At 40.0% G+C, this 25,241-nt stretch overlaps 2 protein-coding genes across 7 annotated transcripts in view; one reads left to right on the top strand and one right to left on the bottom strand.

Annotated features, from left to right (window-relative positions):
• The window catches only part of LOC309662282 (uncharacterized protein), a 226,470-nt gene that overhangs the window by 179,822 nt on the left and 21,407 nt on the right, over positions 1 to 25,241 (bottom strand). For 2 of the 3 annotated variants that reach the window (XR_014264612.1, XM_082464754.1), the window contains exons 6-7: positions 23,160 to 23,450; positions 22,069 to 22,186 (exon numbers count right to left, since the gene is read on the bottom strand). The exons of the other annotated variant lie outside the window; for it this stretch is intronic. The gene's annotated coding sequence lies outside the window, so the exon portion shown is untranslated. Of the gene's footprint in view, positions 1 to 22,068; positions 22,187 to 23,159; positions 23,451 to 25,241 lie in introns of those variants that run through there. 3 annotated transcript variants of the gene reach the window in all.
• PTPN4 (protein tyrosine phosphatase non-receptor type 4) overlaps positions 1 to 25,241 on the top strand; it is a 174,994-nt gene that overhangs the window by 144,563 nt on the left and 5,190 nt on the right. For all 4 annotated transcript variants that reach the window (XM_082464732.1, XM_082464734.1, XM_082464735.1 and 1 more), the window contains 11 exons: positions 1,842 to 2,001; positions 5,131 to 5,214; positions 5,652 to 5,708; positions 11,610 to 11,766; positions 14,886 to 15,052; positions 15,836 to 15,926; positions 16,011 to 16,072; positions 18,397 to 18,543; positions 20,031 to 20,159; positions 22,807 to 22,955; positions 24,108 to 24,243. In XM_082464732.1, the coding sequence (XP_082320858.1) occupies positions 1,842 to 2,001; positions 5,131 to 5,214; positions 5,652 to 5,708; positions 11,610 to 11,766; positions 14,886 to 15,052; positions 15,836 to 15,926; positions 16,011 to 16,072; positions 18,397 to 18,543; positions 20,031 to 20,159; positions 22,807 to 22,955; positions 24,108 to 24,243 (1,339 nt within the window). The remainder of the gene's footprint in view (positions 1 to 1,841; positions 2,002 to 5,130; positions 5,215 to 5,651; positions 5,709 to 11,609; positions 11,767 to 14,885; positions 15,053 to 15,835; positions 15,927 to 16,010; positions 16,073 to 18,396; positions 18,544 to 20,030; positions 20,160 to 22,806; positions 22,956 to 24,107; positions 24,244 to 25,241) is intronic.

A 25,241-nucleotide genomic window follows, 5' to 3' on the forward strand; every position in this document is an offset into this window, starting at 1 on the left:
ACTTCATTTAGTTGTTTTTCTGGGGTTTTATCTTGTTCCTTCATCTGGTACATAGCCCTCTGCCTTTTCATCTTGTCTATCTTTCTGTGAATGTGGTTTTTGTTCCACAGACTGCAGGATTGTAGTTCTTCTTGCTTCTGCTGTCTGCCCTCTGGTGGATGAGGCTATCTAAGAGACTAGTGCAAGTTTCCTGATGGGAGGGACTGGTGGTGGGTAGAGCTGGCTGTTGCTCTGGTGGGTAGAGCTCAGTAAAACTTTAATCCTCTTGTCTGCTGATGGGTGGGGCTGGGTTCCCTCCCAGTTGGTTGTTTGGCCTGAGGCAACCCAACACTGGAGCTTACCCGGGTTCTTTGGTGGGGCTAATGGTGGACTCTGGGAGGGCTCACGCCAAGGAGTACTTCCCAGAACTTCTGCTGCCAGTGTCCTTGTCCTCATGGTGAGACACAGCCACCTCCGCCTCTACAGGAGACCCTCCAACACTAGCAGGTAGGTCTGGTTCAGTCTCCCATGGGGGTCACTGCTCCTTCCCCTGGGTCCCAGTGCGCGCACTACTTTGTGCGTGCCCTCCAAGAGTGGAGTCTCTGTTTCCCCAGTCCTGTCGAAGTCCTGCAGTCAAATCCTGCTAGCCTTCAAAGTCTGATTCTCTAGGAATTCCTCCTCCTGTTGCTGGACCCCCAGCTTGGGAAGCCTGACGTGGGGCTCAGAACCTTCACTCCAGTGGGTGGACTTCTGTGGTATAAGTGTTTGCCAGTCTGTGAGTCTCCCACCCAGCGGTTATGCGATTTGATTTTATTGTGATTGCGCCCCTGCTACCGTCTCAGTGTCTTTGGATGTGGGGTATCTTTTTTGGTGAGTTCCAGTGTCTTCCTGTCGATGAGTGTCCAGCAGCCAGCTGTGATTCCGGCGCTCTCGCAGGAGGGAGTGAGAGTGCTCGTCCTTAAAAGCGAAGTGTCTACCTTGAAGTTGCCCTGTCACACCTAGCTGGTCAGAGCAGCCCCCGCTGCTACGGCCGGAGGTGATGCTCTCTAGTGTCAGGTGGTTTTCAGCCCCTTCACCTGAATCGGGTTTTCCGACATACGTGCTCATCCAGTGTTGGCTCCTCAGTGAGCTCAGCCCTCTTCCTCGTTGTGTTTATCACTTCCGTGGATTGTGTTTACCTGTAAGTAAAACAGGCAACCCCTTGAGTTCTCTGGATGGTACCGGGTGTTTTGTCTTCGGAACAGCTCGGCTCTCAGCTCTGATTTCTCCCTGCCTGCCCACATGACTGCTGAAAACCTTAGAAAGGGGTTTTTATGGTAGCTTAATAAATATCTTCATAGAGATACCCTTAAAGTATATTTTATTATATGTGAACTGTTCACAGATTTGATAAAGTAGGAAATTAGATCTGTTACTTTAAACTTCAAAGTTAAGGAAGATTTCATTAAACAGTGGCACTTGCAAATAAACATGGTATTTAAAGCTTGTCTCCTATTAGACATCGTAATAAAATAATAATTCTAGGCTGGGAGGAATTGGAAGATTGGGATTGACATGTATACACTACTGATACTATGTATAAAGTAGATAACTAATGAGAACCTACTGTATGGCACAGGGATCTCTACTCAGTGCTCTGTGGTGACCTAAATGGGAAGGAGATCCATAAAAGAGGGGATATATGTATACGTATAGCTGATTCATTTTACAGTAGAAACTAACACAATGTTGTAAAGCAACTATACGCCAATAAAAATTAATTTAAAAAATAAAATTCTACCATTACTTTAAAAAATAAATAAAATAATAATTCTGTAAGACAACTTCCAAAATATTTACTTTTTCTCTTTTTTTCTATCTAGATCACAAGAGACCCCTGAAGATGGGCAGCCTCCAGCTTTACCACCCAAACAATCAAAGAAAAACAGTTGGAACCAAATTCATTTTTCACATTCTCAACAAGATCTGGAAAACCATATTAATGAAACATTTGATGTTCCATCTTCCCCTGAAAAAGCTACTGTAAGTAGTTTCTTCAAATATTCTCACATTTCTTTGAAAATGTTTAATTGTAAATGAAATAGTTTTTGTAACATAGCCTGTTTTATCTGTAAATTATATTATAGTACTTTCTCTTTTTCATCGTGTGTTTGCTCATGAATTGTGCCACCGTATAGCCCAATTGTGGAATTTCCTTTTATCATATTTATAAAACGTTCATTGCTCTAGAAGTTAATTTTTGACAAATTTGTTGATTTCTGTCTTGCAAAACACACATTTCCAGAACAAATGCTAATAATCCATTAAATACCATTAATTTTATTACATAATTGACTGGGTGTCGAGACTCTATCATTTATCATTTTCATCAACCTTTTGAAATTGAGTACGGGTCTCCAGAATATATAATTACTCTGTTCTTCAAAATATATTCGTGAGTTGCTTTGGTACTTTGTACCAAACAAAACGGTAAATTCTTAGAATCCCCTGATTTATGAATTTTCATTGCTTTTTCAAGTAGATGAACCAAAGGTGAGATTGTTAATAAATTTTAAGGATACACTGTGTTCATGAAGATGTATAATGACAGACAGAAATATGAGTGTATTTCAGGAAACTTAAAGGGACATCAAGGAATAAAATAAGACGCAGGGAGAGGAAGTCCCACAGCAGGTGCTGGTGGTGCCAGAAGTCTCTGCTGGCCATTGCACTCTTCCCCTCTTGTTTTTCACCCATAGCCCTCCCACGTTTTCTAAAATTGAAAAACAAGAGGCAGCCACTCTATTCTCCCACACTTACGGCCCCACAGACGCATCAAAAAGAGATCAAAATCCTTACCCAAAATGAATGACAACTTTAGTGCTACCTGCGTGGTGATTCTTATGCATCATTCATTCATCGGTTCATAGTTACTGAGGTCTTTCTGTGTGTCAGGTACTTAAGGAGGTAGTGGGAGTACGAAGACAAATCAGATGTGGTCCCTGCTATTAAATAATTTATAGTCTAGTTTGTTTTTTCCTTCATGCAAAAATGACTCATTGAGTACCTATTGTTATAGGCTCTGGGAATATAACAGAGTAAAATAAAAAGTTAAACACTCTGCCTACAAGGAACTTGTATTCTGGGGATAAGGGTGAGACAAACAGTAAACAAAATATGTAACTTAAATATATAGCCTATTAGATAGTATAAATGCTAGAGAGACAAAGCAGGAAAGGGCTAGGGAATTTCCAGAGTGGAGTGTTCCAGTTCTAGATAGTGTGAGCCGGGGATGAGCTTGGTGATAAGCCACGTGGATACCTGGCGTGAGAGCAGGTAAGCCGAGGGAATCGCAGGTGCCAAGGCAGGGGTACGGCTGATGTGGTCAGGGGACACCAGGGGGGTCAGCGAGGACACAGAGGAATGAGCAAACGAGGAGGACAGGGGACAGCAGAGGGCCAGATCCTAAAAGCCTGGTCTTGTAAATGTCTCGTTCTTCAACCCTGGGTGAGATTGGAAGCAAACAGACATACCTAAGGAGAGAGGTAACGGGATGTCACTTAGGTTTTAACGGTTTCACTGTGGCTTGTATGTTGGCAGTGGACCGAAAGCAGGGTAGCAGCAGAGAAGCTGGCTGTGAGGTGTTGCAGGGCCCCAAGAAGCAGCAGTGACTGGAGCAAGGTGGTGCCTGTGGAAGGGATGAGACACAGATGTGTTCTGGGTAGAGTTTTAGAGTGGAGCTCACCTACTCTGCTGATGAGTTGGCTGTGGGAGACTAGAGAGAGAGGAATAACAGCAAGGATAACAGCAAGGTTTTGGGCCTGAACAAATAGGAGGATGAAGTTGCCATTTGCTGACATGGAAAGGCTACAGGTAGAACAGGGGTGGGTGGAATGTTGGGAGCTCAGCTGGGACACGTTGATGTATCTGTGTGTCTAGTAGGAGTCTGTTTGGATTCTGGAGTTGAAGGGAGAGGTCGAAGCTGAAGGTATAGTGTTGAGAGTTGGTGGCATGTAGACAGTATTTAAAACCATGAGACAGGAAGTGTAGTGTGTACAGATACCGGAATAAGAGGTTCTAGAAATGGAGCCTTAGTCCTCCAAACTGTAAACATGAGGGAGGTGAAAGAAACCAGCAAAGGAAACTGAAAAGATGCAGACCAAAAGGTAGGAAGAAAACTAGTCAACTGGCTGATGAGAAGGCAGCCACAGAGAGAGTAACCAGCTGTGTCAGATGCTACTGGTGAGTCGAGGAAGGTGGGGACTGAGAACTGAACAAGCTCTACAATTAGCAGTGACTATGGGAATTCATAAGTATATAAAAATAACGAATTCAGCTCTGGAGTTAAGGGAAGACTTCCTAGAAATGATCATCTCCGACCTGTGTCTCAAAGGCTAAATAAGAATTAGCCAGCTACTTACCCACAAAGAGCAGGCATACAACATGTTAAGTGAAAGAAGCCTGTAACAAATGACATATATTGTATAATTTCATATATGTGAAATGTCCAGAATAGTCAAGTATATAGGGAGGAAGTAGATGAAGGGTTGAATAGGACTTGGGGATGGGGGTGACCGCTCGTGGACACAGGGTTTCTTTGGGAGATGAAGAAAAGGTTGTAAAATCAAAGAGTAGCGTTTTAACAGGTCATTGACATGCCTGTCAACTTTTTCCTCTGTGATTTCATCTGCTACTTCAAACCAGAGAATTGCAATCTCTGAATTCATCTTAGTTTCAACCAAATCAAATGCTGCCTCCAAAAAAAAAAAAATAGTCGTGATGTTCGTACAACTCTGTGACTATGGTAGAAATTACTGAATTATACACTTTGAATGGGTGAAGTGTAGTATGTGAATTGTATCTCAGTAAAGCTGTTTTTAAAAAGCAGAGGGAGTAACATGAATTCATGTAATACTTATGAGTATTTACTCCGTGCAGAGCTTTGAGCCAGGTTCTAGAGACACTGAAATTAATTAATCAGGTCATTAATAAAGGCCCTGTTGCTCTTGGCACTTACAGTCTAGCATGCAGGTAAGGCACGAGAGAAATTTAAATTATGATTCTTTATATACTTTAGATAATATCAACATACAGGAAGCATGCTTCATGTATATCTGAAGGATAGGCTACAAATGAAGAGCGTGACAAGTTATTTATTTTTGTCTTTTAAAGCCTAATGGTGGTATTCCACATGATAATCTTGTCCTAATCAGAATGCAACCTGATGAAAATGGAAGGTTTGGATTCAATGTAAAGGTAACTTAGAATTTATATTGTACTCAGTTTTAATTTTTTTATTATTATTATTAAATTTTATTTATTTATTTATTTATTTATTTATTTATTTATTTATTTATGGTTGTGTTGGGTCTTCGTTTCTGTGCGAGGGCTTTCTCTAGTTGTGGCAAGCGGGGGCCACTCTCCATCGCGGTGCGCGGGCCTCTCACTGTCGCGGCCTCTCTTGTTGCGGAGCACAGGCTCCAGACGCGCAGGCTCAGTAGTTGTGGCGCACAGGCCTGGTTGCTCCGCGGCATGTGGGATCTTCCCAGACCAGGGCTCGAACCCGTGTCCCCTGCATTGGCAGGCAGATTCTCAACCACTGCACCACCAGGGAAGCCCTGTACTCAGTTTTTAAATTAAGGTGTTTCTGTGTTGGCAATACTGACTGATACTCGATTTGCACTGTTTTGAAGGGAGGATGTGACCAGAAGATGCCTGTGATCGTGTCCCGAGTTGCGCCAGGAACACCTGTGAGTCACAGCAGCCCTCCCAGTGAATCCTAGCTTCGAGAATACATGCGTATTTTTATTAGTATAAATAAAGGAGTAAAATGAATCATTTAATTTGTCAAGTAGCACATGATGTTGGATGAACCTCTTTAATTGCTGGGAAGTTAATTTTTATTTATTCCCTCTCTATAACAGTTTTTAAAATCCTTGTTTTTACAAAGAAGCTAGATTCTATGAAAATAACCCCTTTAAACAGCAAAATGTAGACAGGTATAGTTTTTGTTTGTTTGCTTTTTTTGTTGGCTTCTATTTTCATGTAGAATTGTTTATCTATGTTCTATTTGTCTACTTTCTGTTTAAAATATGTATTTTAAGTTCCTTATTATGAACATTCTAAGCAACAGTAGAGAAAAGACTGCATGTACCCATGAGGATGAACCCCCTGTGCCCCCTCCTTCAGCTTCAGCACCCATGAACTTTCTGCTCATAAGGACAGTTTTTGGTAAATTGTGGGTGCATCATCTTTATTGCTCCTGTGATAGCAAATATTGCTTTCAGATCCCCATTTCTGTTGTTGTCTCCTCTGTTTAACTGCATTTCTCTTACCTAAATGGTCTCTAAGGGCTTGGAGCCAGCACCCATTGTCATTCAACCATCTCTGTGTCCTGGGAGAGGCAGGAACCTGCAGCCTGAGGGAAGAGGCTAGTTATGGGGTCTGGTGCTTTGCAGCAACCTCACAGTTGATTTGAAGATCACAGTCAAGATTGATCAAGGATATCATGTTACACGGTTTTAGTTCTGGTTTTTAAGGACTTTGTTGGTTGCAAATAACAGGGAACATGTGGAATACCCCTGGCTTAACCATAAATACAGAATTTGTCGTATAGCTGTAGAGGTGTGTCACAAAACCCAAGGACAGGAGTGCACTCAGACTTCTAGAAAGAACTTGAAAAATCATCAGGACTCTATTTTTCATCTCTGTTTCTTTTTATGTGAATGTTCCATTCTTCTCTCTCAGTGCAAACCAATTTGTACACTGAATTAGCTTCATTTCTCAAGCTACTCCAAATAAAATACATTCTAAATGAAAAGTGTACTTAGTAGCAGCTTCAAGCCAAGTCCTGTAATATTAGCACCACAGACACACTCTACCTGCAGAAATGATTGTGACTCCAAAATCTGTACTAAATAGAAATTGTGTAGCTACCACCATTCTGCCCCTCAGTCCACGTGGGGTGATGTGACCACTAGCAACTTCGGGATTTGTATGTTACCAGCTCAGCAACCCAGACTCATTAGGCCCCTCAATCCAACTTACAGACTCCTAGGAAGCAAACCCTTCATCGATCCAGCTTGGACCAGATGTCCTCTTTTAAACAAATCCTTTGTGATCAGAGGTGACAAGACAGGGATGTGATGTATAAAATGACTACTGAACCTACTACACATGTGAAAGATGGGGGAAATAGTCCAAAATTATTTGTTCAGTGTGTATTGGGAAATGTGTGTGTGTTTGGGAGTGCAGATGAGGAGATGAACGATTGCTAAGTTCTCATCTAGCAAGTAGAAAGTTAGATAACGTCTGAAATAAAAACTAAAGAAAAATAAAATTGGAACGTTATTTAGAGATACTGAGGTAAATACAAAAGATGTAGCTAAAATGTTGAAAGAAGATGCCTCAAAAGAGGGGGAGAAGATAGGGGAGAACATAAGAAATGGTTTCTTATCATAATAATCTTACAGACCTAGTCAGCTCTGTAAACTGTGTGGTGTATAGCTTTCCCAAAAACAAAAATTTTAAGTAAAACTTATTTTTAATTAAATATGTCTTTTACCTGACGATTCCACTTTTAGGAATTACCTCTAATGAAACAGTTGGAACAAAGGATACACAAGGACGTTCATTGTAGTATTGTTTGTGAAACTTAAAAATTGGAGGGAAAATCAAAATGTACTTCATTAGAATTGATTAAACAAGTTATGCATTGCTTTGCAGCTATTAAAATGATAGATGATGTAGCATTATATAAGTATGGAAATATTTTCATAAGGTATAGTATTATGAAAAGTGCATATTTTACAATGGAATACTACTCAGCCATAAAAAAGAATGAAATAATGCCATTTGCAGCAACATGGATGGACCTAGAGATTATCATACTAAGTGAAGTAAGTCAGACAGAGAAAGACAAATACCATATGATACCACTTATATGTGGAACCTAAAAAAAATGCAAATGAATTCATTTACAAAACAGAAACAGACTCAAAGACATAGAAAACAAACTTATGGGAATTCCCTGGCGGTCCAGTGGTTAGGACTCCACGCTTCCACTGCCAAGGGCACGGGTTCAATCCCTGGACAGGGAACTAAGATCCCGCAAGCCGTGTGGTGCAGCCAAAAAACAGAAAGAAAGAAAGAAAACAAACTTATGGCTACCAAAGGGGAAAGGGGCAGGGAGGGATAAGTTAGGAGTATGGGATTAACAGATACACACTATGATAAAGAACAGAGGCCTACTGTATAGCACAGGGAACTATATTCAATATCTTATAATAATCTGTAATGGAAAAAATCTGAAAATATATGTATATATTTGTAACTGAATCACTTTGCTGTATACCTGAAACTAAATCAACTATACTCAATTAAAAAATGCATATTATACTTTCATATGTTTGTTTTATCCATTTAAAAAAATATGAGTTATGTAAATATATTTTAAAAATCTGGAAACATGATAAAAAATGTTAGCAGTGTTTCATCTGGGTAGTTGAATTACTGGTATTTATTACTTGCTTCCATGTTCCTTTTTTTTTTTTTTTTTTTTTTTTGCTGCATTGGGTCTTTGTTGCTGCGCCCGGGCTTTCTCTAGTTGCGGCGAGCGGGGGCTTCTCTTCGTTGTGGTGCACGGGCTTCTCATTGCAGTGGCTTCTCTTGTTGTGGAGCACAGGCTCTAGGTGTGCGGGCTTCAGTAGTTGCAGCACGTGGGCTCAGTAGTTGCAGCACACGGGCTGTTGCTCCGCGGCATGTGGGATCTTCCCGGACCAGGGCTCGAACCTGTGTCCCCTGCATTGGCAGGCGGATTCTTAACCACTGTGCCACCAGGGAAGTCCGTGTCCTTTTTTTAAATTGTCTGAAATCATGACAATGAGCATGTATTGCTCTTATAATTAGAAGAAAACAATAAACCTTTTTTTACTTGTATGCCAGTTGTAATAGTCATAAGAGAAATATTGATTTTTCTGAACAGTGAATGTGGATAGTTTTCAATTAAGTCAAGGGTGTTCATTCATTCATTCATTTATTTATTTATTTATTTATTTATTTTTGGCTGTGTTGGGTCTTCGTTTCTGTGCGAGGGCTTTCTCCAGTTGCGGTAAGTGGGGGCCCCTCTTCATCGCGGTGCGTAGGCCTCTCACTATCGCGGCCTCTCTTGTGGAGCACAGGCTCCAGACGCACAGGCTCAGTAATCGTGGCTCACGGGCCTAGTTGCTCCGCGGCATGTGGGGTCTTCCCAGACCAGGGCTCGAACCTGTGTCCCCTGCATTAGCAGGCAGACTCCCAACCACTGCGCCACCAGGGAAGCCCTCAAGGGTGTTTTTGAACATTCTATAGAGAGGTTCATTCCCAAACAAAATTTTATGACTATAAATTTTCTTTTTATGCTATACAGATTACTATATTGGTAATTTTTCCTTTCTGCTACATAGAACTATGTTTCATAAATAGTGACTGAATTTAGAACAAATTAAATAAATAGAAATGTGTCATTTTTATATTATTTTATTAATTTAAAGACTATTACAGTTTTCCAGTTCGAAACCTCATTTTAGGTGACTGAGGGGAAAGGACAGTGTTTCAAATATTTTAGTGTCATTTTTTATATTGGAAACCTTCTAAAATGGATAATTTCCAAAATCATGTTTTTCTTCCTGCCTGATCATATTTGAGCCAATAGCTCTTGCCCCAGCAAAATTCATTTTATCTAGACTTGCCAGATTCGAATGAAATGCAAATAAAAAATTATCCCTGATAAAAAGCAGATTAAGTATGAGAGGGTTACTTCGGTTATAATGGGTAACCACTGTGCTATAACATTCAAAGATGATTTTTTTTTTTTTAACCACTACAAGAAGTAGAGAAAGAAGCAACTAGAAAGAATGGTCCAAACCTTAAATTTGAATTTTCCAGATTTTAATGCTTTGCATTGAAATATCTCATTTTTAAAATTTCACAACGATGAATAATTAGGGCAGATACATGTTCCTTTCTCAGAGTTTCAGGTGTCTAAGATCACACATGTCATAAGCGGCAAAGGAAGAACTTGGCTCCTAGACCAGTGCTCTTTCCACGAGTGACAGTACCTTATTGGACTTTGTTGACTTTGTTTTACAGTGAGTTTAGTTGTGCTTCCATCTTTCAAGCCTTTGCCACGGCCCTTTCTGAAAGGTCCAGCCCTATCATTTCCTTCGCGGTCTGAGCCATCATCCTGCAAACTTGACTCCCGTGTGTTCTCATTCCTGGAGAATGTGTCCCTGGAGCAGGCTGTCCATATTTCTGTTGATCTCTTTTACCTTATTTACTTGTTTGTTTTCTCAGTAAAATACAGGCAGCCCTCACATGCACAGTCGTGCAGGGCTGTAGAGATAACCGTGCAGTCTGAAACCGTACAAAGTGCTCTGTATAGTGGGGAAAATTATGTTTGTTTCCATGGCCTTTAAATTTTTCATCAAAACTAAAATTTCTGATGCTTTCTCTTGTAAATATATAGGGAAATGAAAAAATAGTAAAACTAATGCTGATTTAGTATCCTGTAATTCCAAACGTCAGAAACATTGAGAATTAAAGTGTTTTATTTCTTTGTGAAAACTTATCACAGGTAATCTGTGAACAGTGCTTGTCTCCTTGTCATATAGGTTAAATTACAGAGTGAGCATTTTTTCTTACCTTGGCAAGTGGTCATAATCCTTTCTAAGTCTGAATCCACTTCCGCTTGTCCTTTGCACTTTCAGTGATGTGAAATACCTCCCAGGAGTGCCTGTATTGAGAAGTTTTTCGCTAGCATCACTTCCTCAGACATCTTCATCCTTCTTGTTGCAGCCACTTGCATCATTTATGTTGATAAATCCACCTTCTCTAAATTCCTTTTCCTGCGTATCTGGGGTCTCTCAAACAGTAGAAGTGTCAATATTTCCATAGTCAACTATTTCTTCTATAACTCAGTTTATGTTCAACTTGAATTTCACTTCCAGCACCGTCCCTTTTTGTTTCTTTGCTGCACTTTTAACTTTTTGGCTAGCTCGCTCTTTAGATTATCCATTTTTACATGGGTTTATCACTGGGAGACAGAGACAAGTACCCGCTTTGCTGTCTGTACATGAACTGAATAATCGATGCCCAACGCCAAGTCACCAGTAGCCTTTGAAAGAAGGGATGTGATTGCTCACTGATCATGGTGCGTATTTATGATTTACATAGTGATTTTTGGACTAACATGGGCTAGCAGCGAATTTTGTACTTTATGCAGTTATTCATAATTAATTTATCACAGTAACTGAAATTTGAACCATGTTAGGAGACTGGTGTTATTTAACTCAGCTGTGGTGACTGAAATTTGTAGGTATCTGGACATGCAAAGTGAGGCCTGCCTTGATCTGTGCACCTTGAGAATGTTAGTCTTCTCTGTATGTCTAGGTATATAATAGGGCATGAGGGGAAAAGGTATTAATGAAGACGGAAAAAAGGAGTGTCTTTGTGGGAAAGTGAGATTCCTACTTCTGTTTTCTTAATGGATGAGTGAAGGGATAGATGACTTCTACATGTGGTTTCAGTTCTGCTGCAGCGTCTATAAACTTAAAGTCCTGTGCCTTCCAGAAAGCCGGGCGCAAATCGGAAACCTTATTTTCATCCCATTACAGGCCGACCTGTGTGTCCCTCGACTGAACGAAGGGGACCAAGTGGTGCTGATCAATGGTCGGGACGTTGCAGGACACACCCACGACCAGGTGGTCCTGCTCATCAAAGCGAGTTGCGAGAGGCATTCTGGGGAGCTCGTCCTCCTAGTTCGACCCAATGGTGAGTGCTCTGTGTCGCACTGGATGCTTTTACAATTCCTTCATGTTTGTGACTAGACACAGCGGCCAGAGCGGGCTTCTTAAAACACGGGTCACGTCGTGTCGGTCTCTTGCTCAGGGCACAGCGGCTTCCGTTCACAGGTGGAGTAAAACGCAAATTCTTGGCCACCTTGCCCACCCCCAGCCTTGCTCCCTCTCCTGTCATCTGTGCTGGCCTTCCTGATGGTCCTTCTGCCCAAAGCGCTCCTCCTGAGGTTCGTAGAGCGCATACCCGCACTTCGCTCAGGCCTCTGCTCACGTGTCAGCCTCGGCAAGTTCTGTCCTGCCCGCCGTGGCTGAGGTTGCCTCCCTTGCCCCCAGGTGCTCCAGGAGTCCTAGCGCCTTCCTCAGGTATCCTTGCTGTTCCACGTGTAGAAAGCTCTGCAACAAGCGAGAGTTTGCTTTCTGCGACAATCTCACGAATATGCTGCCACGTGGAGCGCTCAGGGGCTCCTGAAGCCGTCCACTGCCCCTTTGGACAGTGTTGCTAATTCTCTCACTTTGTGCACTGCGGAGTAAGTGTGGTGCGGAGTAAGCTCAGCCTCAGCAGTGTCCCGAGAAGGGTCTTAGCAGAAACTGTGCCTTCCCTCTGGGCTCCCAGCCCCAGGCCCTCCGCCTGCGCTCGTGATGGCACTGCTGTGGGTCCCACACGCTCGCCAGTCCCCTCTGGGAAGCGTTCGTAGATGCCGTGCCTCCTCCTGGCAGGGGACACGCTCCTCTGGTTTCGTTCCCAACAGTTACTGTTGATCACAGCTTTAGCCACAAGAGTGACTATTGGTTAGGGCCACATCACCAGTTACATGCCATAGGGAAGTGAAATGTGATTAGAACCCTACCGATTCTCCCCACGTACCCATTTTGCCTCTTGGGTACAAACAGACATTTTCATTTTACCTTCCCTGCAGGCAGACCTTGGAGATATTGCAGGTTCGGTTCCAGACTACCACAGTAAAGAAAATACCGCAATAAAGAAAATACCGCAGTAAAGCGAGTCACATGACTTTTTTGGTTTCCCAGTTCATATAAAAGTTATGTTTACACTATACTGTAGTCTGTGAAGTGTGCAATAAATCACATTGTCTAAAAACAAACCATATACATACCTTAATTTAAAACTACTTTATTGCTAAAAATTGCCAACCATCATCTGAGCCTTCAGGGAGGCATCAGAGCTCATTGACCGCAGAGCACTTTAACAAATACAATCATAATGAAGAAGTTTGAAATACCACGGGAATTAAAAAATATGACACAGAGACATGAAGCAAGCAAATGCTGTTGGAAAAATAGCACCAGTAGACTTGCTCAACACAGGGTTGCCATAAACCTTCAATCTGTTTAAAAAAAAATACCATAGTTAATCTGAGAAACGCAATTAAATGAGTTTTGCCTGTACTTTGTGTTTTTCTGCGTTCATGGTTTAGAATTGGCTTTCTAGGAAAATTCAGAGGACTTCAACAGAACATTCTATTTTGACTTTTAAAGGAACGCATTTATTTAGATCTGTTATTTAGGTGATTCATTTTTAGGCATTTTCTGTCACATAAAACAACTTAAATTTCATGCTAAGAATCATCTCTCAATTTGGTTTTTTCTGTTTTCTCTTGATAACAGATCTTAAAGAACTTAATAATAATATTAGCTAATAGTTTTTAAATGCTTTCCATAGACCTGAGCTCTTTTATATATTCTCATTTAACCTTTACAGCCATCCAGTGAGATAGATAAATTATCCCCATTTTATAGTTGAAGACATTTAGGCACCAAGACATTCAGTTACCTGCTCACAAATTCATGACTAGTACAGAGGCAGAATATGAACAAAAGTCTATATAATGGAAAAGCCACGGCCTTTTTGCAATTCCAAATCACCCCATTCATCCTTTAAATTAGGAGAGGAACCCACCTAGGGCCTACATTTTTTGGCAAAGATCTTTCTAATATTGCTTTATTATCAAAATCTAGACCAGGATTCATTTTCAGTGTGGGTCTGTCATGTCTATTTTTAAAAGAATAACGTATAATCAAAATTTTAAATTATGTTTGCCAAAAATATCAGGAAAAAGCTTGTTTTTCCTGGTGTTTTCCCCTTTAAATCTTATTTCTTCTTAGACAAATTGCATTTCCATCTTTTTGTCTTTACGTTCTTCATTTCAGAAATCTATTCTTCTCAAAAGTGCGTATGTATTTGAGCAGGAACAAAACTTCTTAAACAAGGCCAGAAGCTTGACTCCATCCTTAAGGGGCTCTTCTCTGCTTCAGCTTTGCCTTTCCCCATGGGGTTCAGGATTTTGTGGGACCAAGGTCACAGCATCTGTGACCTCCCCTTCCTTTCTAGACCACCTTTTGCAACCCTCAGTTCTCTGACCAAATAACTCTGAGCCCATTCCTGGGCCTCTGTGGCTATTTTTCCCAGATCCGTTCTCCCAAGGGTTGATCACATGATATAGGCCAACAGGGTAGCACAGAAGAAGCAATTTCCAAAGGGGTGTAGAATGGGCTTCTGTGTGGGCTGCGAGGTTCAGGGTGTGCTTATAGGCCCCCACGTTGAAGAGTGGAGCTGAGGGTGGCCTAAGGGCCACAGTCTAGGGGTGGCTCCCCTCACTGCCACAACCGTGCATTCTGGCCTAGAATTCTCCTTTGAAATCTGGCCTCTTAAGTTGTTTGGTAGATACATCAAGGAACGAGAATAGAAAGTATTTTGTTTAGCATTCTGTTCCGCTTATGTGTAGCTTTTCACGTCTAGACCTATGGTGTGTATAGGCCTCTATTGCTGCTCTTGTCCCAGGTCCACAAATTAAAGATCCGGTCAGAGCTGCTTCTTGGCCTTCCTCTTTTCCCGACTGTCTCTTCAAGTTACAGACATTTTCAGCAATATGGCCAAGAACCCTTCTTTTCCCCAGAGGTACTTCTTCTACTCCACAGCCACTCTCAACCCATACACAGTGGCCCCAGATTCAGATCTCATGAGTTAGGAATAAATGAATATTTTTCCTGACACAAATAATATCTGGTAAATTCCTTTTGCCAACTCATTAAGGTTTCCATGAGGCTTTTTTGGTTTTGGTTTTGGTTTTGTAGCTGTGTATGATGTAGTGGAAGAAAAGCTAGAGAATGAGCCGGACTTCCAGTACATTCCTGAGAAAGCCCCTCTAGATAGCATCCATCAGGATGACCATTCCCTGCGGGAGTCGATGGTCCAGCTGGCTGCGGGGCTTATCACTGGAACAGTGCTGACACAGTTTGACGTAAGTAACGTTGTGTGGGAAAAGTGTTTGCCTGTATTTTCATGGCTTCTTAACTGCCTAATCTACTGTCAGTTAAAATTTATAAACTAAAATATTATTCTGAGAAATATTTGATATAAAAAGAATTCTAAAATGCAGAGTTTTAAAAAGTTGCTTCCAAAATACTAGCTATGGTTTCATTAATAGATATCTGTTTAAAACAGAGGGATAAGGAGGTTTTATAGGTATGTCATCAAGCTACATTTTCTCTGTAATTAAATAGCTGTTTTTATGAAAGGTTGCAGATAGACTATTATAGATGTAAAAATACTGAGTTAAAGGAAAATAATTTTTGTACCTTGTCATATTTAATCCTTCTCTAATTTTTGTCAGTGTAGTTAGCCATCATTAATATTTGTTGTTCTGAAGTGTATGTTATAGATAGGTGACTATAAAATATTTAGGGCACGTCAATTTTTCTTTTAAACATCTCTAAACTAAATGAAAGCTAAGTGTTTCCTACAGATTTGCTGTTTAAAACTTCAGGTACTTTTGCTGTAAGGAAAATTGTTTTTACTTGTTTTACTATTTTTCAAAATATATATAGTTCATGTCAGAGATTTTGCAAAATTCAGCTTTGCAAATCTGGTTCAATACCTTACTAAACCTAAGATACATCATTGTATAGATGTGATATTCCAAGGAAAAAAAACCTGTTTCTTGATAGCATAGAAAGAAGTCTGGAAAACAAAATAGAAACTCTTGATGGCTTTCTGGACGCGTTCTTCTTTTTTTTTTTTTTAGCAACTATATCGGAAAAAACCTGGAATGACAATGTCTTGTGCCAAATTACCTCAGAACATTTCCAAAAATAGATACAGAGATATTTCGCCTTGTGAGTATCTACCCTCTCTGTATGTTATGTTTAATCTTTTTAACATAACTTTATTACAACATTCTTTCTTTTAAATTTTTTCAGATGATGCTACACGGGTCATTTTAAAGGGTAATGAAGACTATATCAATGCAAATTATATAAATGTAAGTTTTTTTAAATTATGCCTTTGTCATTTGGAATAAGAGGGACCACTATAAACTTTGAGATTTATTCCAGAATCCATAAATAATGACAATCAATTCTTTTAGTATGTATCTCTGATAAGGACTTTTTTTTTAAGCAAAACTATTATACTGTTATAACACTTAGAAAAATAACAGTAACAAACACTTAAATGAATAATATGCTCAACTTAATTTACATAAAGAAAAGTACAAGTCAAAACTGCAAGGAATTACTACCATTTTTCACCTATTAGATTGAAATATCAAAAAGTTTGATAATACCCTATACACGTCTACAGCCTTTATCTGAAACCTTGGGGTCAAATATGCTTTGGGATTCAGAATTTGGAGGATTTTTGAAAGGTTATTCGGTGCATATACTGTAATAAGTAATGTCCCCAGCAGGCTATGGGACATTACCCTATAATCAATATGTTGATATTCAACAGCAAACAAACCATGGATATTCCCACGAAATAGGACTGATAGACTATAAACAGGTTCAGGTCGGATATTGTTACCAAATGAGTCCAGCTTAGGTTAGGTGTACCAAAAAAAAAGAGAGAGAGACAAACTTACACTTCAGAGCATTGGGAGTTTCAGAATGTGGAGAAAGCGTTGTGGATTATTAAGGAGTTTACTGAGGAACAAGCATTCCTCGTACATTCTTGGTGGAAGTATAAATAGGGACAACCTCTTTGGAGAGCCATTTGGAGCCGTCTGTTAAAATTTTAAATGCAGGGCTTCCCTGTTGGCACAGTGGTTAAGAATCTGCCTGCCAAGGCAGGGGACACGGGTTCGAGCCCTGGTCTGGGAAGATCCCACATGCTGCGGAACAACTAAGCCCGTGTGCCACAACTACTGAGCCTGCGCTCTAGAGCCCGTGAACCACAGCTACTGAGCCCGCGCACCTAGAGCCTGTGCTCTGCAACAAGAGAAGCCACCGCAATGAGAAGCCCGCACACTGCACCGAAGAGTAGCTCCCGCTCGCCGTGACTAAAGAAAGCCCGCGCGCAGCAACAAAGACCCAACGCAGCCAAAAATAAAATTAATTAATTAATTAATTAAAACACACATGCACTTTGATCCAATGTTCTCATTTCTTCCTGTTGCCTATACAAATATATTTCTTCCTGTGTGCAAAAATGTTAGGTCTACAAATTATTCAGTGTAGCCTTGGTTATGATAGCAGATTAATTGGCCGCAATGTTACATGAATTTATGATATGTTTGTACAGTAGAGCCATTACACAGTATGAAATTTTATGTACTAATCTGACATGATTTTAAAGGTAAAGTAGAAAAAAGAGAAACAAGATGCAGAACAACATTATATGCTACCATTTATATTTTACAGAAAAAAAGGAAGGTAGATTTGTGTGTAGTGTGTAGAATATCTTCAAAAGGATAGGATAGGAGCTAGGAAAAAGGATTGCCCTCCTGAGTGTAAACTGGAGGCTGGGATGGGAAGGAGACTTCTTTCCTCACCCTTTGGTATCCTTCCAGTTGCCATGTACATGTCACCTTTTCTTTTTTTTAATTCAATCTTAAAAATACAATATGATGGTTCATCTTCTCCAAATACTTACAGTCTTACTTTCTGAAAATAATGAACTTAAAATATTTTTCCAATCTTTTCATGTTACATATATTATATATATAATTATGTGCATATTACATAATATTTATACATCACATTATACACATATACACATATATAATATGAAAAATCTAAACTAAAGCCAATGGCAGAATTTTTGCTCCTCACAAAATTTACTAATCAGCTGGTTAGAGACAGTTTTTTTTCTTTTCCGTTTTAATTTATTACAAGATATCGAATATAGTTCCCTGTGCTATACAGTAGGTCCTTGGTTTTTTATGTATTTTATATATAGTGGTGTGTATATGTTGATCCCAAACTCCTAATTTATCCCCTGCCTTTCCCCTTTGGTAACCATAAGTTTGTTTTCTATGTACAGGCAAACATTTTTTATTTCTATATCAATTCTCTGCCTCTGAAACAGGATTCTCTGTAAAGCTGTGCTTAAAAATATCATAAGAGTGCTTTGGAAAATATTTAAATTCGTGTTTCCACTAACTGAAAGATAAATATGTATAACTACTGCACATTGCCAAGAAATTTCTGCTACAAGTAAAATAAATTGTTGATAAAGATTTGTTTTACTCACTTTGCAATTTATTGAGATTAGTTGTATTCAGTTATCATTCAGTAGATGATTTTCATGTGTTTGATCCTAGTAAAAAGTAATAATGCGAACGATTTTGTTTTTGTGTCCTTTCAGATGGAAATTCCTTCCTCTAGAATAATAAATCAGTACATCGCTTGCCAAGGGCCGTTGCCACACACCTGTGCGGACTTCTGGCAGATGGCCTGGGAACAAGGCTGCTCCACGGTTGTGATGCTGACCACGCAGGCCGAGCGGGGCAGAGTAAGTCACGCGGCCCAAGGCTCTTCTAGGCCGCACCGCGCGCTCAGTCAGGAGAGCCACGTCGTGTGGTCTCTCTGTCACCTTGAAACGTCCTTTCTGACGGGGTCGTGATTAAAATCTTCACGGATAAGCGCTTAACTGTGACTGACACATAATAAGTGTGGTATAATAAATGTGATGTAAGTGTTAGCCATTATTATTTAAATGGACTAACATATACTTGATAAGGGATTTGTATCTAGAATATATAAAGAATTCATACAGCTTAACCGTAAAATAACAAATACCCCGTTTAAAAATGGCCAAAAGATCTGAATAGATGATTCTGCAAAGAAGATATTCAAATGGCCAATAAGGTCACGAAAAGATGCTCAGCATCATTAGTCAGCAGGGAAATGCGAATCAAAGCCACCACGTGATACTACGCCCTATCTAGTAGGGTGGCCAAAGTAAAGATGACAGAAAATAACCCGTGTTGGTGATGATGTGGCGACAGTGGAACCTCCTGTACCGCTGGCGGGTTTGTGAAATGGTGCAGCTGCCTTGGAAGACAGCCTGTCAGCTCTTCAAGAGGCTAAACGTAGAGTGACTGTAACTCAGCAGTGTCACTCCTCGGAATACCCGAGAGAATTAAATCCACGTCCACACAAAAACTGGTGCACAAATGTTCACAGCTGCATTATTTTTAATAGCCCCGAAGTGGGAGAAAACCCAGATGTACCAGATAAAATGTGGTATATTCATACAGTTGAATATTATTTGGCAATAAAAAGGTATGAAAAAGTGATACATGCTGCAACATGGATGAACCTAGAAAACATTGTGCTAAGTGAACAAAGCAGTCACCAAAGACCATGTGTTTTATGATTCTATTATATGTGATGTCCAAAGTAGGCCATAGGGGACAGAAAGTAGATTAGTGGTCACCCAGGCCTGGCATAGAGGGAGGAAAGGGGGCAGAGGGATGCACAGGGATTACTAAGGGCTGTGGGTCTTCCTTTGGGGGTGATGAAAATGTTCTAAAAGTGATTGTGGTAATGCTTACACAGCTCTGTGAGTATACTAAAAACAATTGAATAGTGTATGTTAAATGGGTAACTTGAATGGTATGTGAATTGTATTTCATGAAAACTTTTTTTTTATCCTAATTATGAAAATAAATGGATTGCATTTGGCATTTTAGTTGAAGATTCTTTCTCATTGTTAACTTAAATCTAAATTAGTATAATGGTAAAACAATGGGTGGAAGCTTGTTGTAAACAGGATATTTGCAGTCTCAAAATATATCCAAACAGACTATTATTACAAAGAGAAAAAGTGACCAAGAAAAAAATGATACTAATTGGTAGATCTAGGTGAAGGGTGTATGAGAGTTCATTAAATTATTCTTGTCACTTTTCTGTAAGTTTGAAAGTTCTTAAAAATTAAAACATTTTTAAAATTGGAGGACCTGAATTATGTATATTTCTAAAATCTATTGGTACCAGGTTAAGTGTCACCAGTATTGGCCGGAACCCACAGGAAGTTCATCCTACGGGTGCTACCAAGTCACCTGCCACTCGGAAGAAGGAAACACTGCATATGTCTTCAGAAAGATGACACTGTTTAACCAGGAGGTACGAAGGCAGGGGGTCTGCTGTTAGGGCTGTTTTGTTTAAGGTGGAGGCTTTGACAGGTGAAGATGTTTTCAGTCTGAGTCCTAGTTACTAGAAATATTAAAAAATTGCTGAGCTATTTGCTTCAGTGGGATACTTCGGAATCTTATGAAGTGTATCCTCCTACTATACTATTTCCAATTTCTGTAGGTAAATACGAATGATCAGTGAAAACATAGTCTAGTAAATAATACTGATTACTATTAATATTGTACTCTTCCTATTCATAAAAATTATACCAGGGGTGTTGGCTATAGATTTCTTCCTCCACGTAATATCGGTAAGGTATTGGAGTCCATCTGTAGAAATGGAAAGAACAATTGAAAGCTATCAAATTATTCCCCTTTTTTAAGAGTGGAAGAGAGCAGTTGCACAGTCTTCCCAGTATTAAGGAGGAAGAAGATCGTAGGCAGGACCTTCTGACCTCAGACAGATTATAGCTTTCAAATTGTTAGTTTTTCTTACTGCTGCCTGGGTCACTCCGCGTGGCTTCCAGAACAAAGCCAGAGTTGAAACCGATGCGGAAGCGACGGCTCAGTAACCCAGCTGGGAGACGTGTGGAGGGCAGCGTGCGCCTGTCCTGTTGTCCTGTTGGGCTGCCAGAGCCTGGACCAGCCACCTTGGGCGGAGGGGCAGTAGGGTCTTTGGGGGCTGAAGGCAGAAAGAAGTGATGCTAGAGAAGAGCAGACGGCACGGCATCCACGGCCAAGCCTTTGGAGACGAGACCACGTCTCCCCTGGCCCCCGCACAGGCCGCTGCCATCGCCGCACCCCTCCCCGAGGGTGATTACAGGAGTCCGGTGAGACAGGGCCTTACTGACCAGAAAGGGAAGGAGCGCCACGTTGTGCGGAAGGATTCTGGCTCTGGATAAAGCTAAAGTTACAAGAAAATAAAGTTTTCAAAATCTTAAGGGCTAGAGATAGGAGAATGAATTTTGGGTTTGGGCGTGTACACTGTATAGCTCGTGGTTGTATGACGAGGCAAGCCAGTGAGCTGGTTCTTCACTTTCCTAAATAGGCATGACAGATGAGCTTGTAGAGGGTTGCATCAGGTGATATGTGTATCCCATCGTTCTCCACCGGCAGATTATCCGTGGCAGTTGTATATATTTTAGTGGCTTTTCTTTGCAACGCTGAGTACCTCAGAACTATGCTAAGACACAAATTAGTTTCTAACGTTCGAGCCAATTATAATTGGGAAAATTAACTTGCTACCATCAATACGTAGGTAGATAGATGAATAGACAGATAAATGCTACCCCAAAACTTAATAAAATATGATTCTACCTTACCCATTCTTGTAGATTATTGGTACCGTTAAGTTCTTTTGTTAACAATAATAGTCAAAGGTAATCTGTGCTAGATACCTTCAATTCATCTGAAAAATTAGTTATCAAATTAAACTGAGGTCTCTTTGGGAATTCTTCTCTCTTAATTACCTTTCCATCTAACGTAAATGATAGTAACCAGATTTCATAGTGTTGAATGACTATAGCTACCAAGTATTGAGCATATGATTCCAAACAGCTGTGATTGGGTGCTTTGCAGGTCCTCTCACTGAATCCTTTTAACATAAGACTATCCCTCTGAGATGTAGATGTCATTTCATTTTTCAGTTGGAGAAAGTAAGGCTTCTGAATTAGCATCTTAACTGGCAAAGTTGACGTTTGAGCCAAGATGTATAAATTCAGTACCTTACTTTCTTCATTATACCAACTTCTGGCTCCCCAAAGAGAATTAAGTCCTGATTGATTTTGTGTTTTTATGCTCTCCAGTTTTTAACCTACATTTATTTTGAGATCTTATTTTTCCTGATTTCCATAATTTCACTTGCATTTATCAATAAGTATTAGCCCAACTTTGTTCGTTAAAAAAAAAATTTTTTTTTTTTTACCTTACCTTTTTTGCTCACCTAACGATTCTTTAGTTTCCTTTTAAACATTTCTCTGGGATCTTAATCTGTTTTTGCCTGTTTACTTGATTATCATCCTAAAAATACTCTACAAATACAGAAATTGAGTTGTAAGAAGAGTAATAATCCAAGTGACTGATACTTAAATGGGTACAGCTGTTTCTGTAAAATGGTTTCTTTCCTTTTCCTTGAACTTTTGGGTTTTATTGAGTTTATATATTACTTTTTTGGCAGGGGGAATGAGAGTGGTTTCTTTTGCTTTTCTTTTGGTTTTTTAAAAAAATATATTTATTTATTTATTTTTGGCTGCATTGGGTCTTCGTTGCTGTGCGCGGGCTTTTTCTAGGTGCAGCAAGGAGGGGCTACTCTTCGTTGCGGTGCACGGGCTTCTCATTGCAGTGGCTTCTCTTGTTGCAGAGCACGGGCTCTAGGCGCACGGGCTTCAGTAGTTGTGGCTCGCGGGCTCTAGAGCGCAGGCTCAGTAGTTGTGGCGCACAGGCTTAGTTGCTCCGCGGCATGTGGGATCTTCCCGGACCAGGGCTCGAGCCCGTGTCCCCTGCATTGGCAGGCAGATTCTTAACCACTGCGCCACCAGGGAAGTCTATTGCTTTTCTCCTAAAGTTAAAATGACATGAATATTTGCTTATATTTTAAGGATTATTTCTAAGTCAGGTGCATAATTTTTCATTATACGTAGAAAAATGAGAGTCGGCAACTCACTCAGATCCAGTATATAGCCTGGCCCGACCATGGGGTCCCTGACGATTCAAGCGACTTTCTGGATTTTGTTTGCCATGTACGAAATAAGAGGGCCGGCAAGGAAGAACCTATTGTTGTTCATTGCAGGTATCTTATTTTCTGTCTATTATGATTTGAGTAACTGACTAGATGTGTCATTTTTAAAAGGAAATATGTATTATATTTTGTCCTTCAGTTATGGTTGTCACTCTGATAGAACTCGAAGCTAGGCTCTGAAGGTAGAAGGCAAAGGGTATGTTTTAACAGATGATTGACAGAAATTTTATCATAAGAAGTAAGAATAATACTCACCGCGCTGATTCTTAGCAGTTTGTCTTCTTCATAGTTATGTCTTAAAGTTAATGGTATCATAGATTTGATGAAATACAGCACTGCAGGAGCTAGGTTGCATCCTGAGGTTTGGATTTCCCGCTCCTGGCCCCTCCTAGGACGTTTGGTGAGCATCTCACCTCCTTGGAGTGGCGCTGCCCAGCCCTCTCAGGAGGGACCACTTCCAAGAGCTCCGGTGAGCGGTGGCTCACACCCTCCTTCCTTTCACACTGAGCCCTTCTGCCCTCAAGGGACCGGATACAATGCTCCAGCCTTGCAGAGATTAGGAGGTTTATTCAGAGGATGTATTAAGATATCTCTTTATCCTTAAACTTTCCAGCACTTTTTAAGAGCAAACTTTCAAATCATCAAAACAGATTGTAGACCAAATATTGGAGAGGCAAAATGGCAGGAATGGTGGACACGTTTGGCTATTTCATATCCTTAGTTCCCAAGAGCTACTTTATCCACATTCACAGAGTACTTCACAAAGTTGTTCTTAACTATCTCAATGGTGAAGTTTAATGAAAATTAAATTTGGTTTTAAAAATTGATTTTTGAGTGTGTAAAATAGTTGTCTTTTGTACATTTGTTAATGATTTATTATTGTAATTCTCTTATTTTGCATTTTAAAGCTGTTTCTCCAATAAGCTTTTCTATACCTTGTTCAGATTTTAAAAACTGAAATGTAACTTTTAAATTGTATATTTGCAACTAACAGTGGGGGAGGGGTGGTTACAAACCATTTAATCTGTATTAAGTGACTTTTTTTTTTTTGGTTTTCAAAATAGTTTCCAGTTGGCTTGCTACTTTTGTTAATATAAAACATTAAAATCAAATTGTTCTTCTACTGTAGTATGATTCAGTACAAAAGGCACAAGAAGTGTAACAGAATTGTATCAGACCTTGCCCCATATTTGTCTTTTTTAGTGCTGGGATTGGAAGAACCGGGGTTCTTATTACCATGGAAACAGCCATGTGTCTCATTGAATGCAATCAGCCAGTTTATCCACTAGATATTGTGAGAACAATGAGAGATCAACGAGCCATGATGATCCAAACTCCTGTAAGTACTACATACGTCATGTATGGGTGTGTATTCTCAACGTGATGCTTTTTGTTATCAGTATATATTTCAAACCATACTTTTCTCTTTTTAATTCTCTGCCAGGAGCTAATAACCCTAGCACAAGGGCCAGCAAATACTGCCAATGAGCCAAACTCGCCACTTGTGTTTATAAATAAAGTTTTATTGGAAACTGCCACAGTCATTTGTTTACATGTTGTCTATGGCTGCTTTCACATTACAGTAGCAGAGTTGAGAAGTGGCAGCAGGCACCATGTGATTGCAAAAATGAAAATATTTGCTACCTGGTCTTTTACAGAAAACGTTTGCCAACACCACTCTATCATGCTAGTTCTGGACTGCCTAAACAGGTGCAGAGGAGGAATGTGCCCTGGGTTACTTAGTCAAATGGAGTGCTGAGAACGATAGTGTTCCTAGACTGGAGAATCTTGATAGACCTGTTTTCAGTGAAACAGCTGTGGGGAAATTGCCTTTCTTTTTTACATACGAGCTTAAATTGCAACAACAAAAATCATCGACATTAAGCTACTAACTTACTATATTCTATACTGACTCTGAATTATGTTCCAAGAATCAAAAGAGGAATCATGGAATTTTAGAGTTAACACTAAGATTATTTTTTATATTAAGCCATTGTGAAATGTTAGCACTGTTGGTGGCGTTAAGGTTACTGAAGTGAACTGACCTGTGTGATAAGTGCCTGTCATTTTTTTAGCTTTTAATTATGGAAAATTTCAAACATACACAAAAGCAGACAATATAATGAACACTGTGTTGCATACTCAGCCTCAACACTGGCCGTGGCATTTCCTTCATACTGCCACCTGTTCTCCCCATATTTGAAGCAAACCCTACACATCGTATTGTTTTGTCCATACATATTTTAGTGTGCCTCTCTAAAAGATAAGGAGTGTTTTTTTCTTCTGAACAAAACCACAAGACCGTTATCACACCAAAGTATAATTAACAATAATTCC

This window comes from Balaenoptera physalus, assembly GCF_965194825.1.
Source record: "Balaenoptera physalus genome assembly, chromosome: 6".
Lineage (NCBI taxonomy): Eukaryota > Metazoa > Chordata > Mammalia > Artiodactyla > Balaenopteridae > Balaenoptera > Balaenoptera physalus.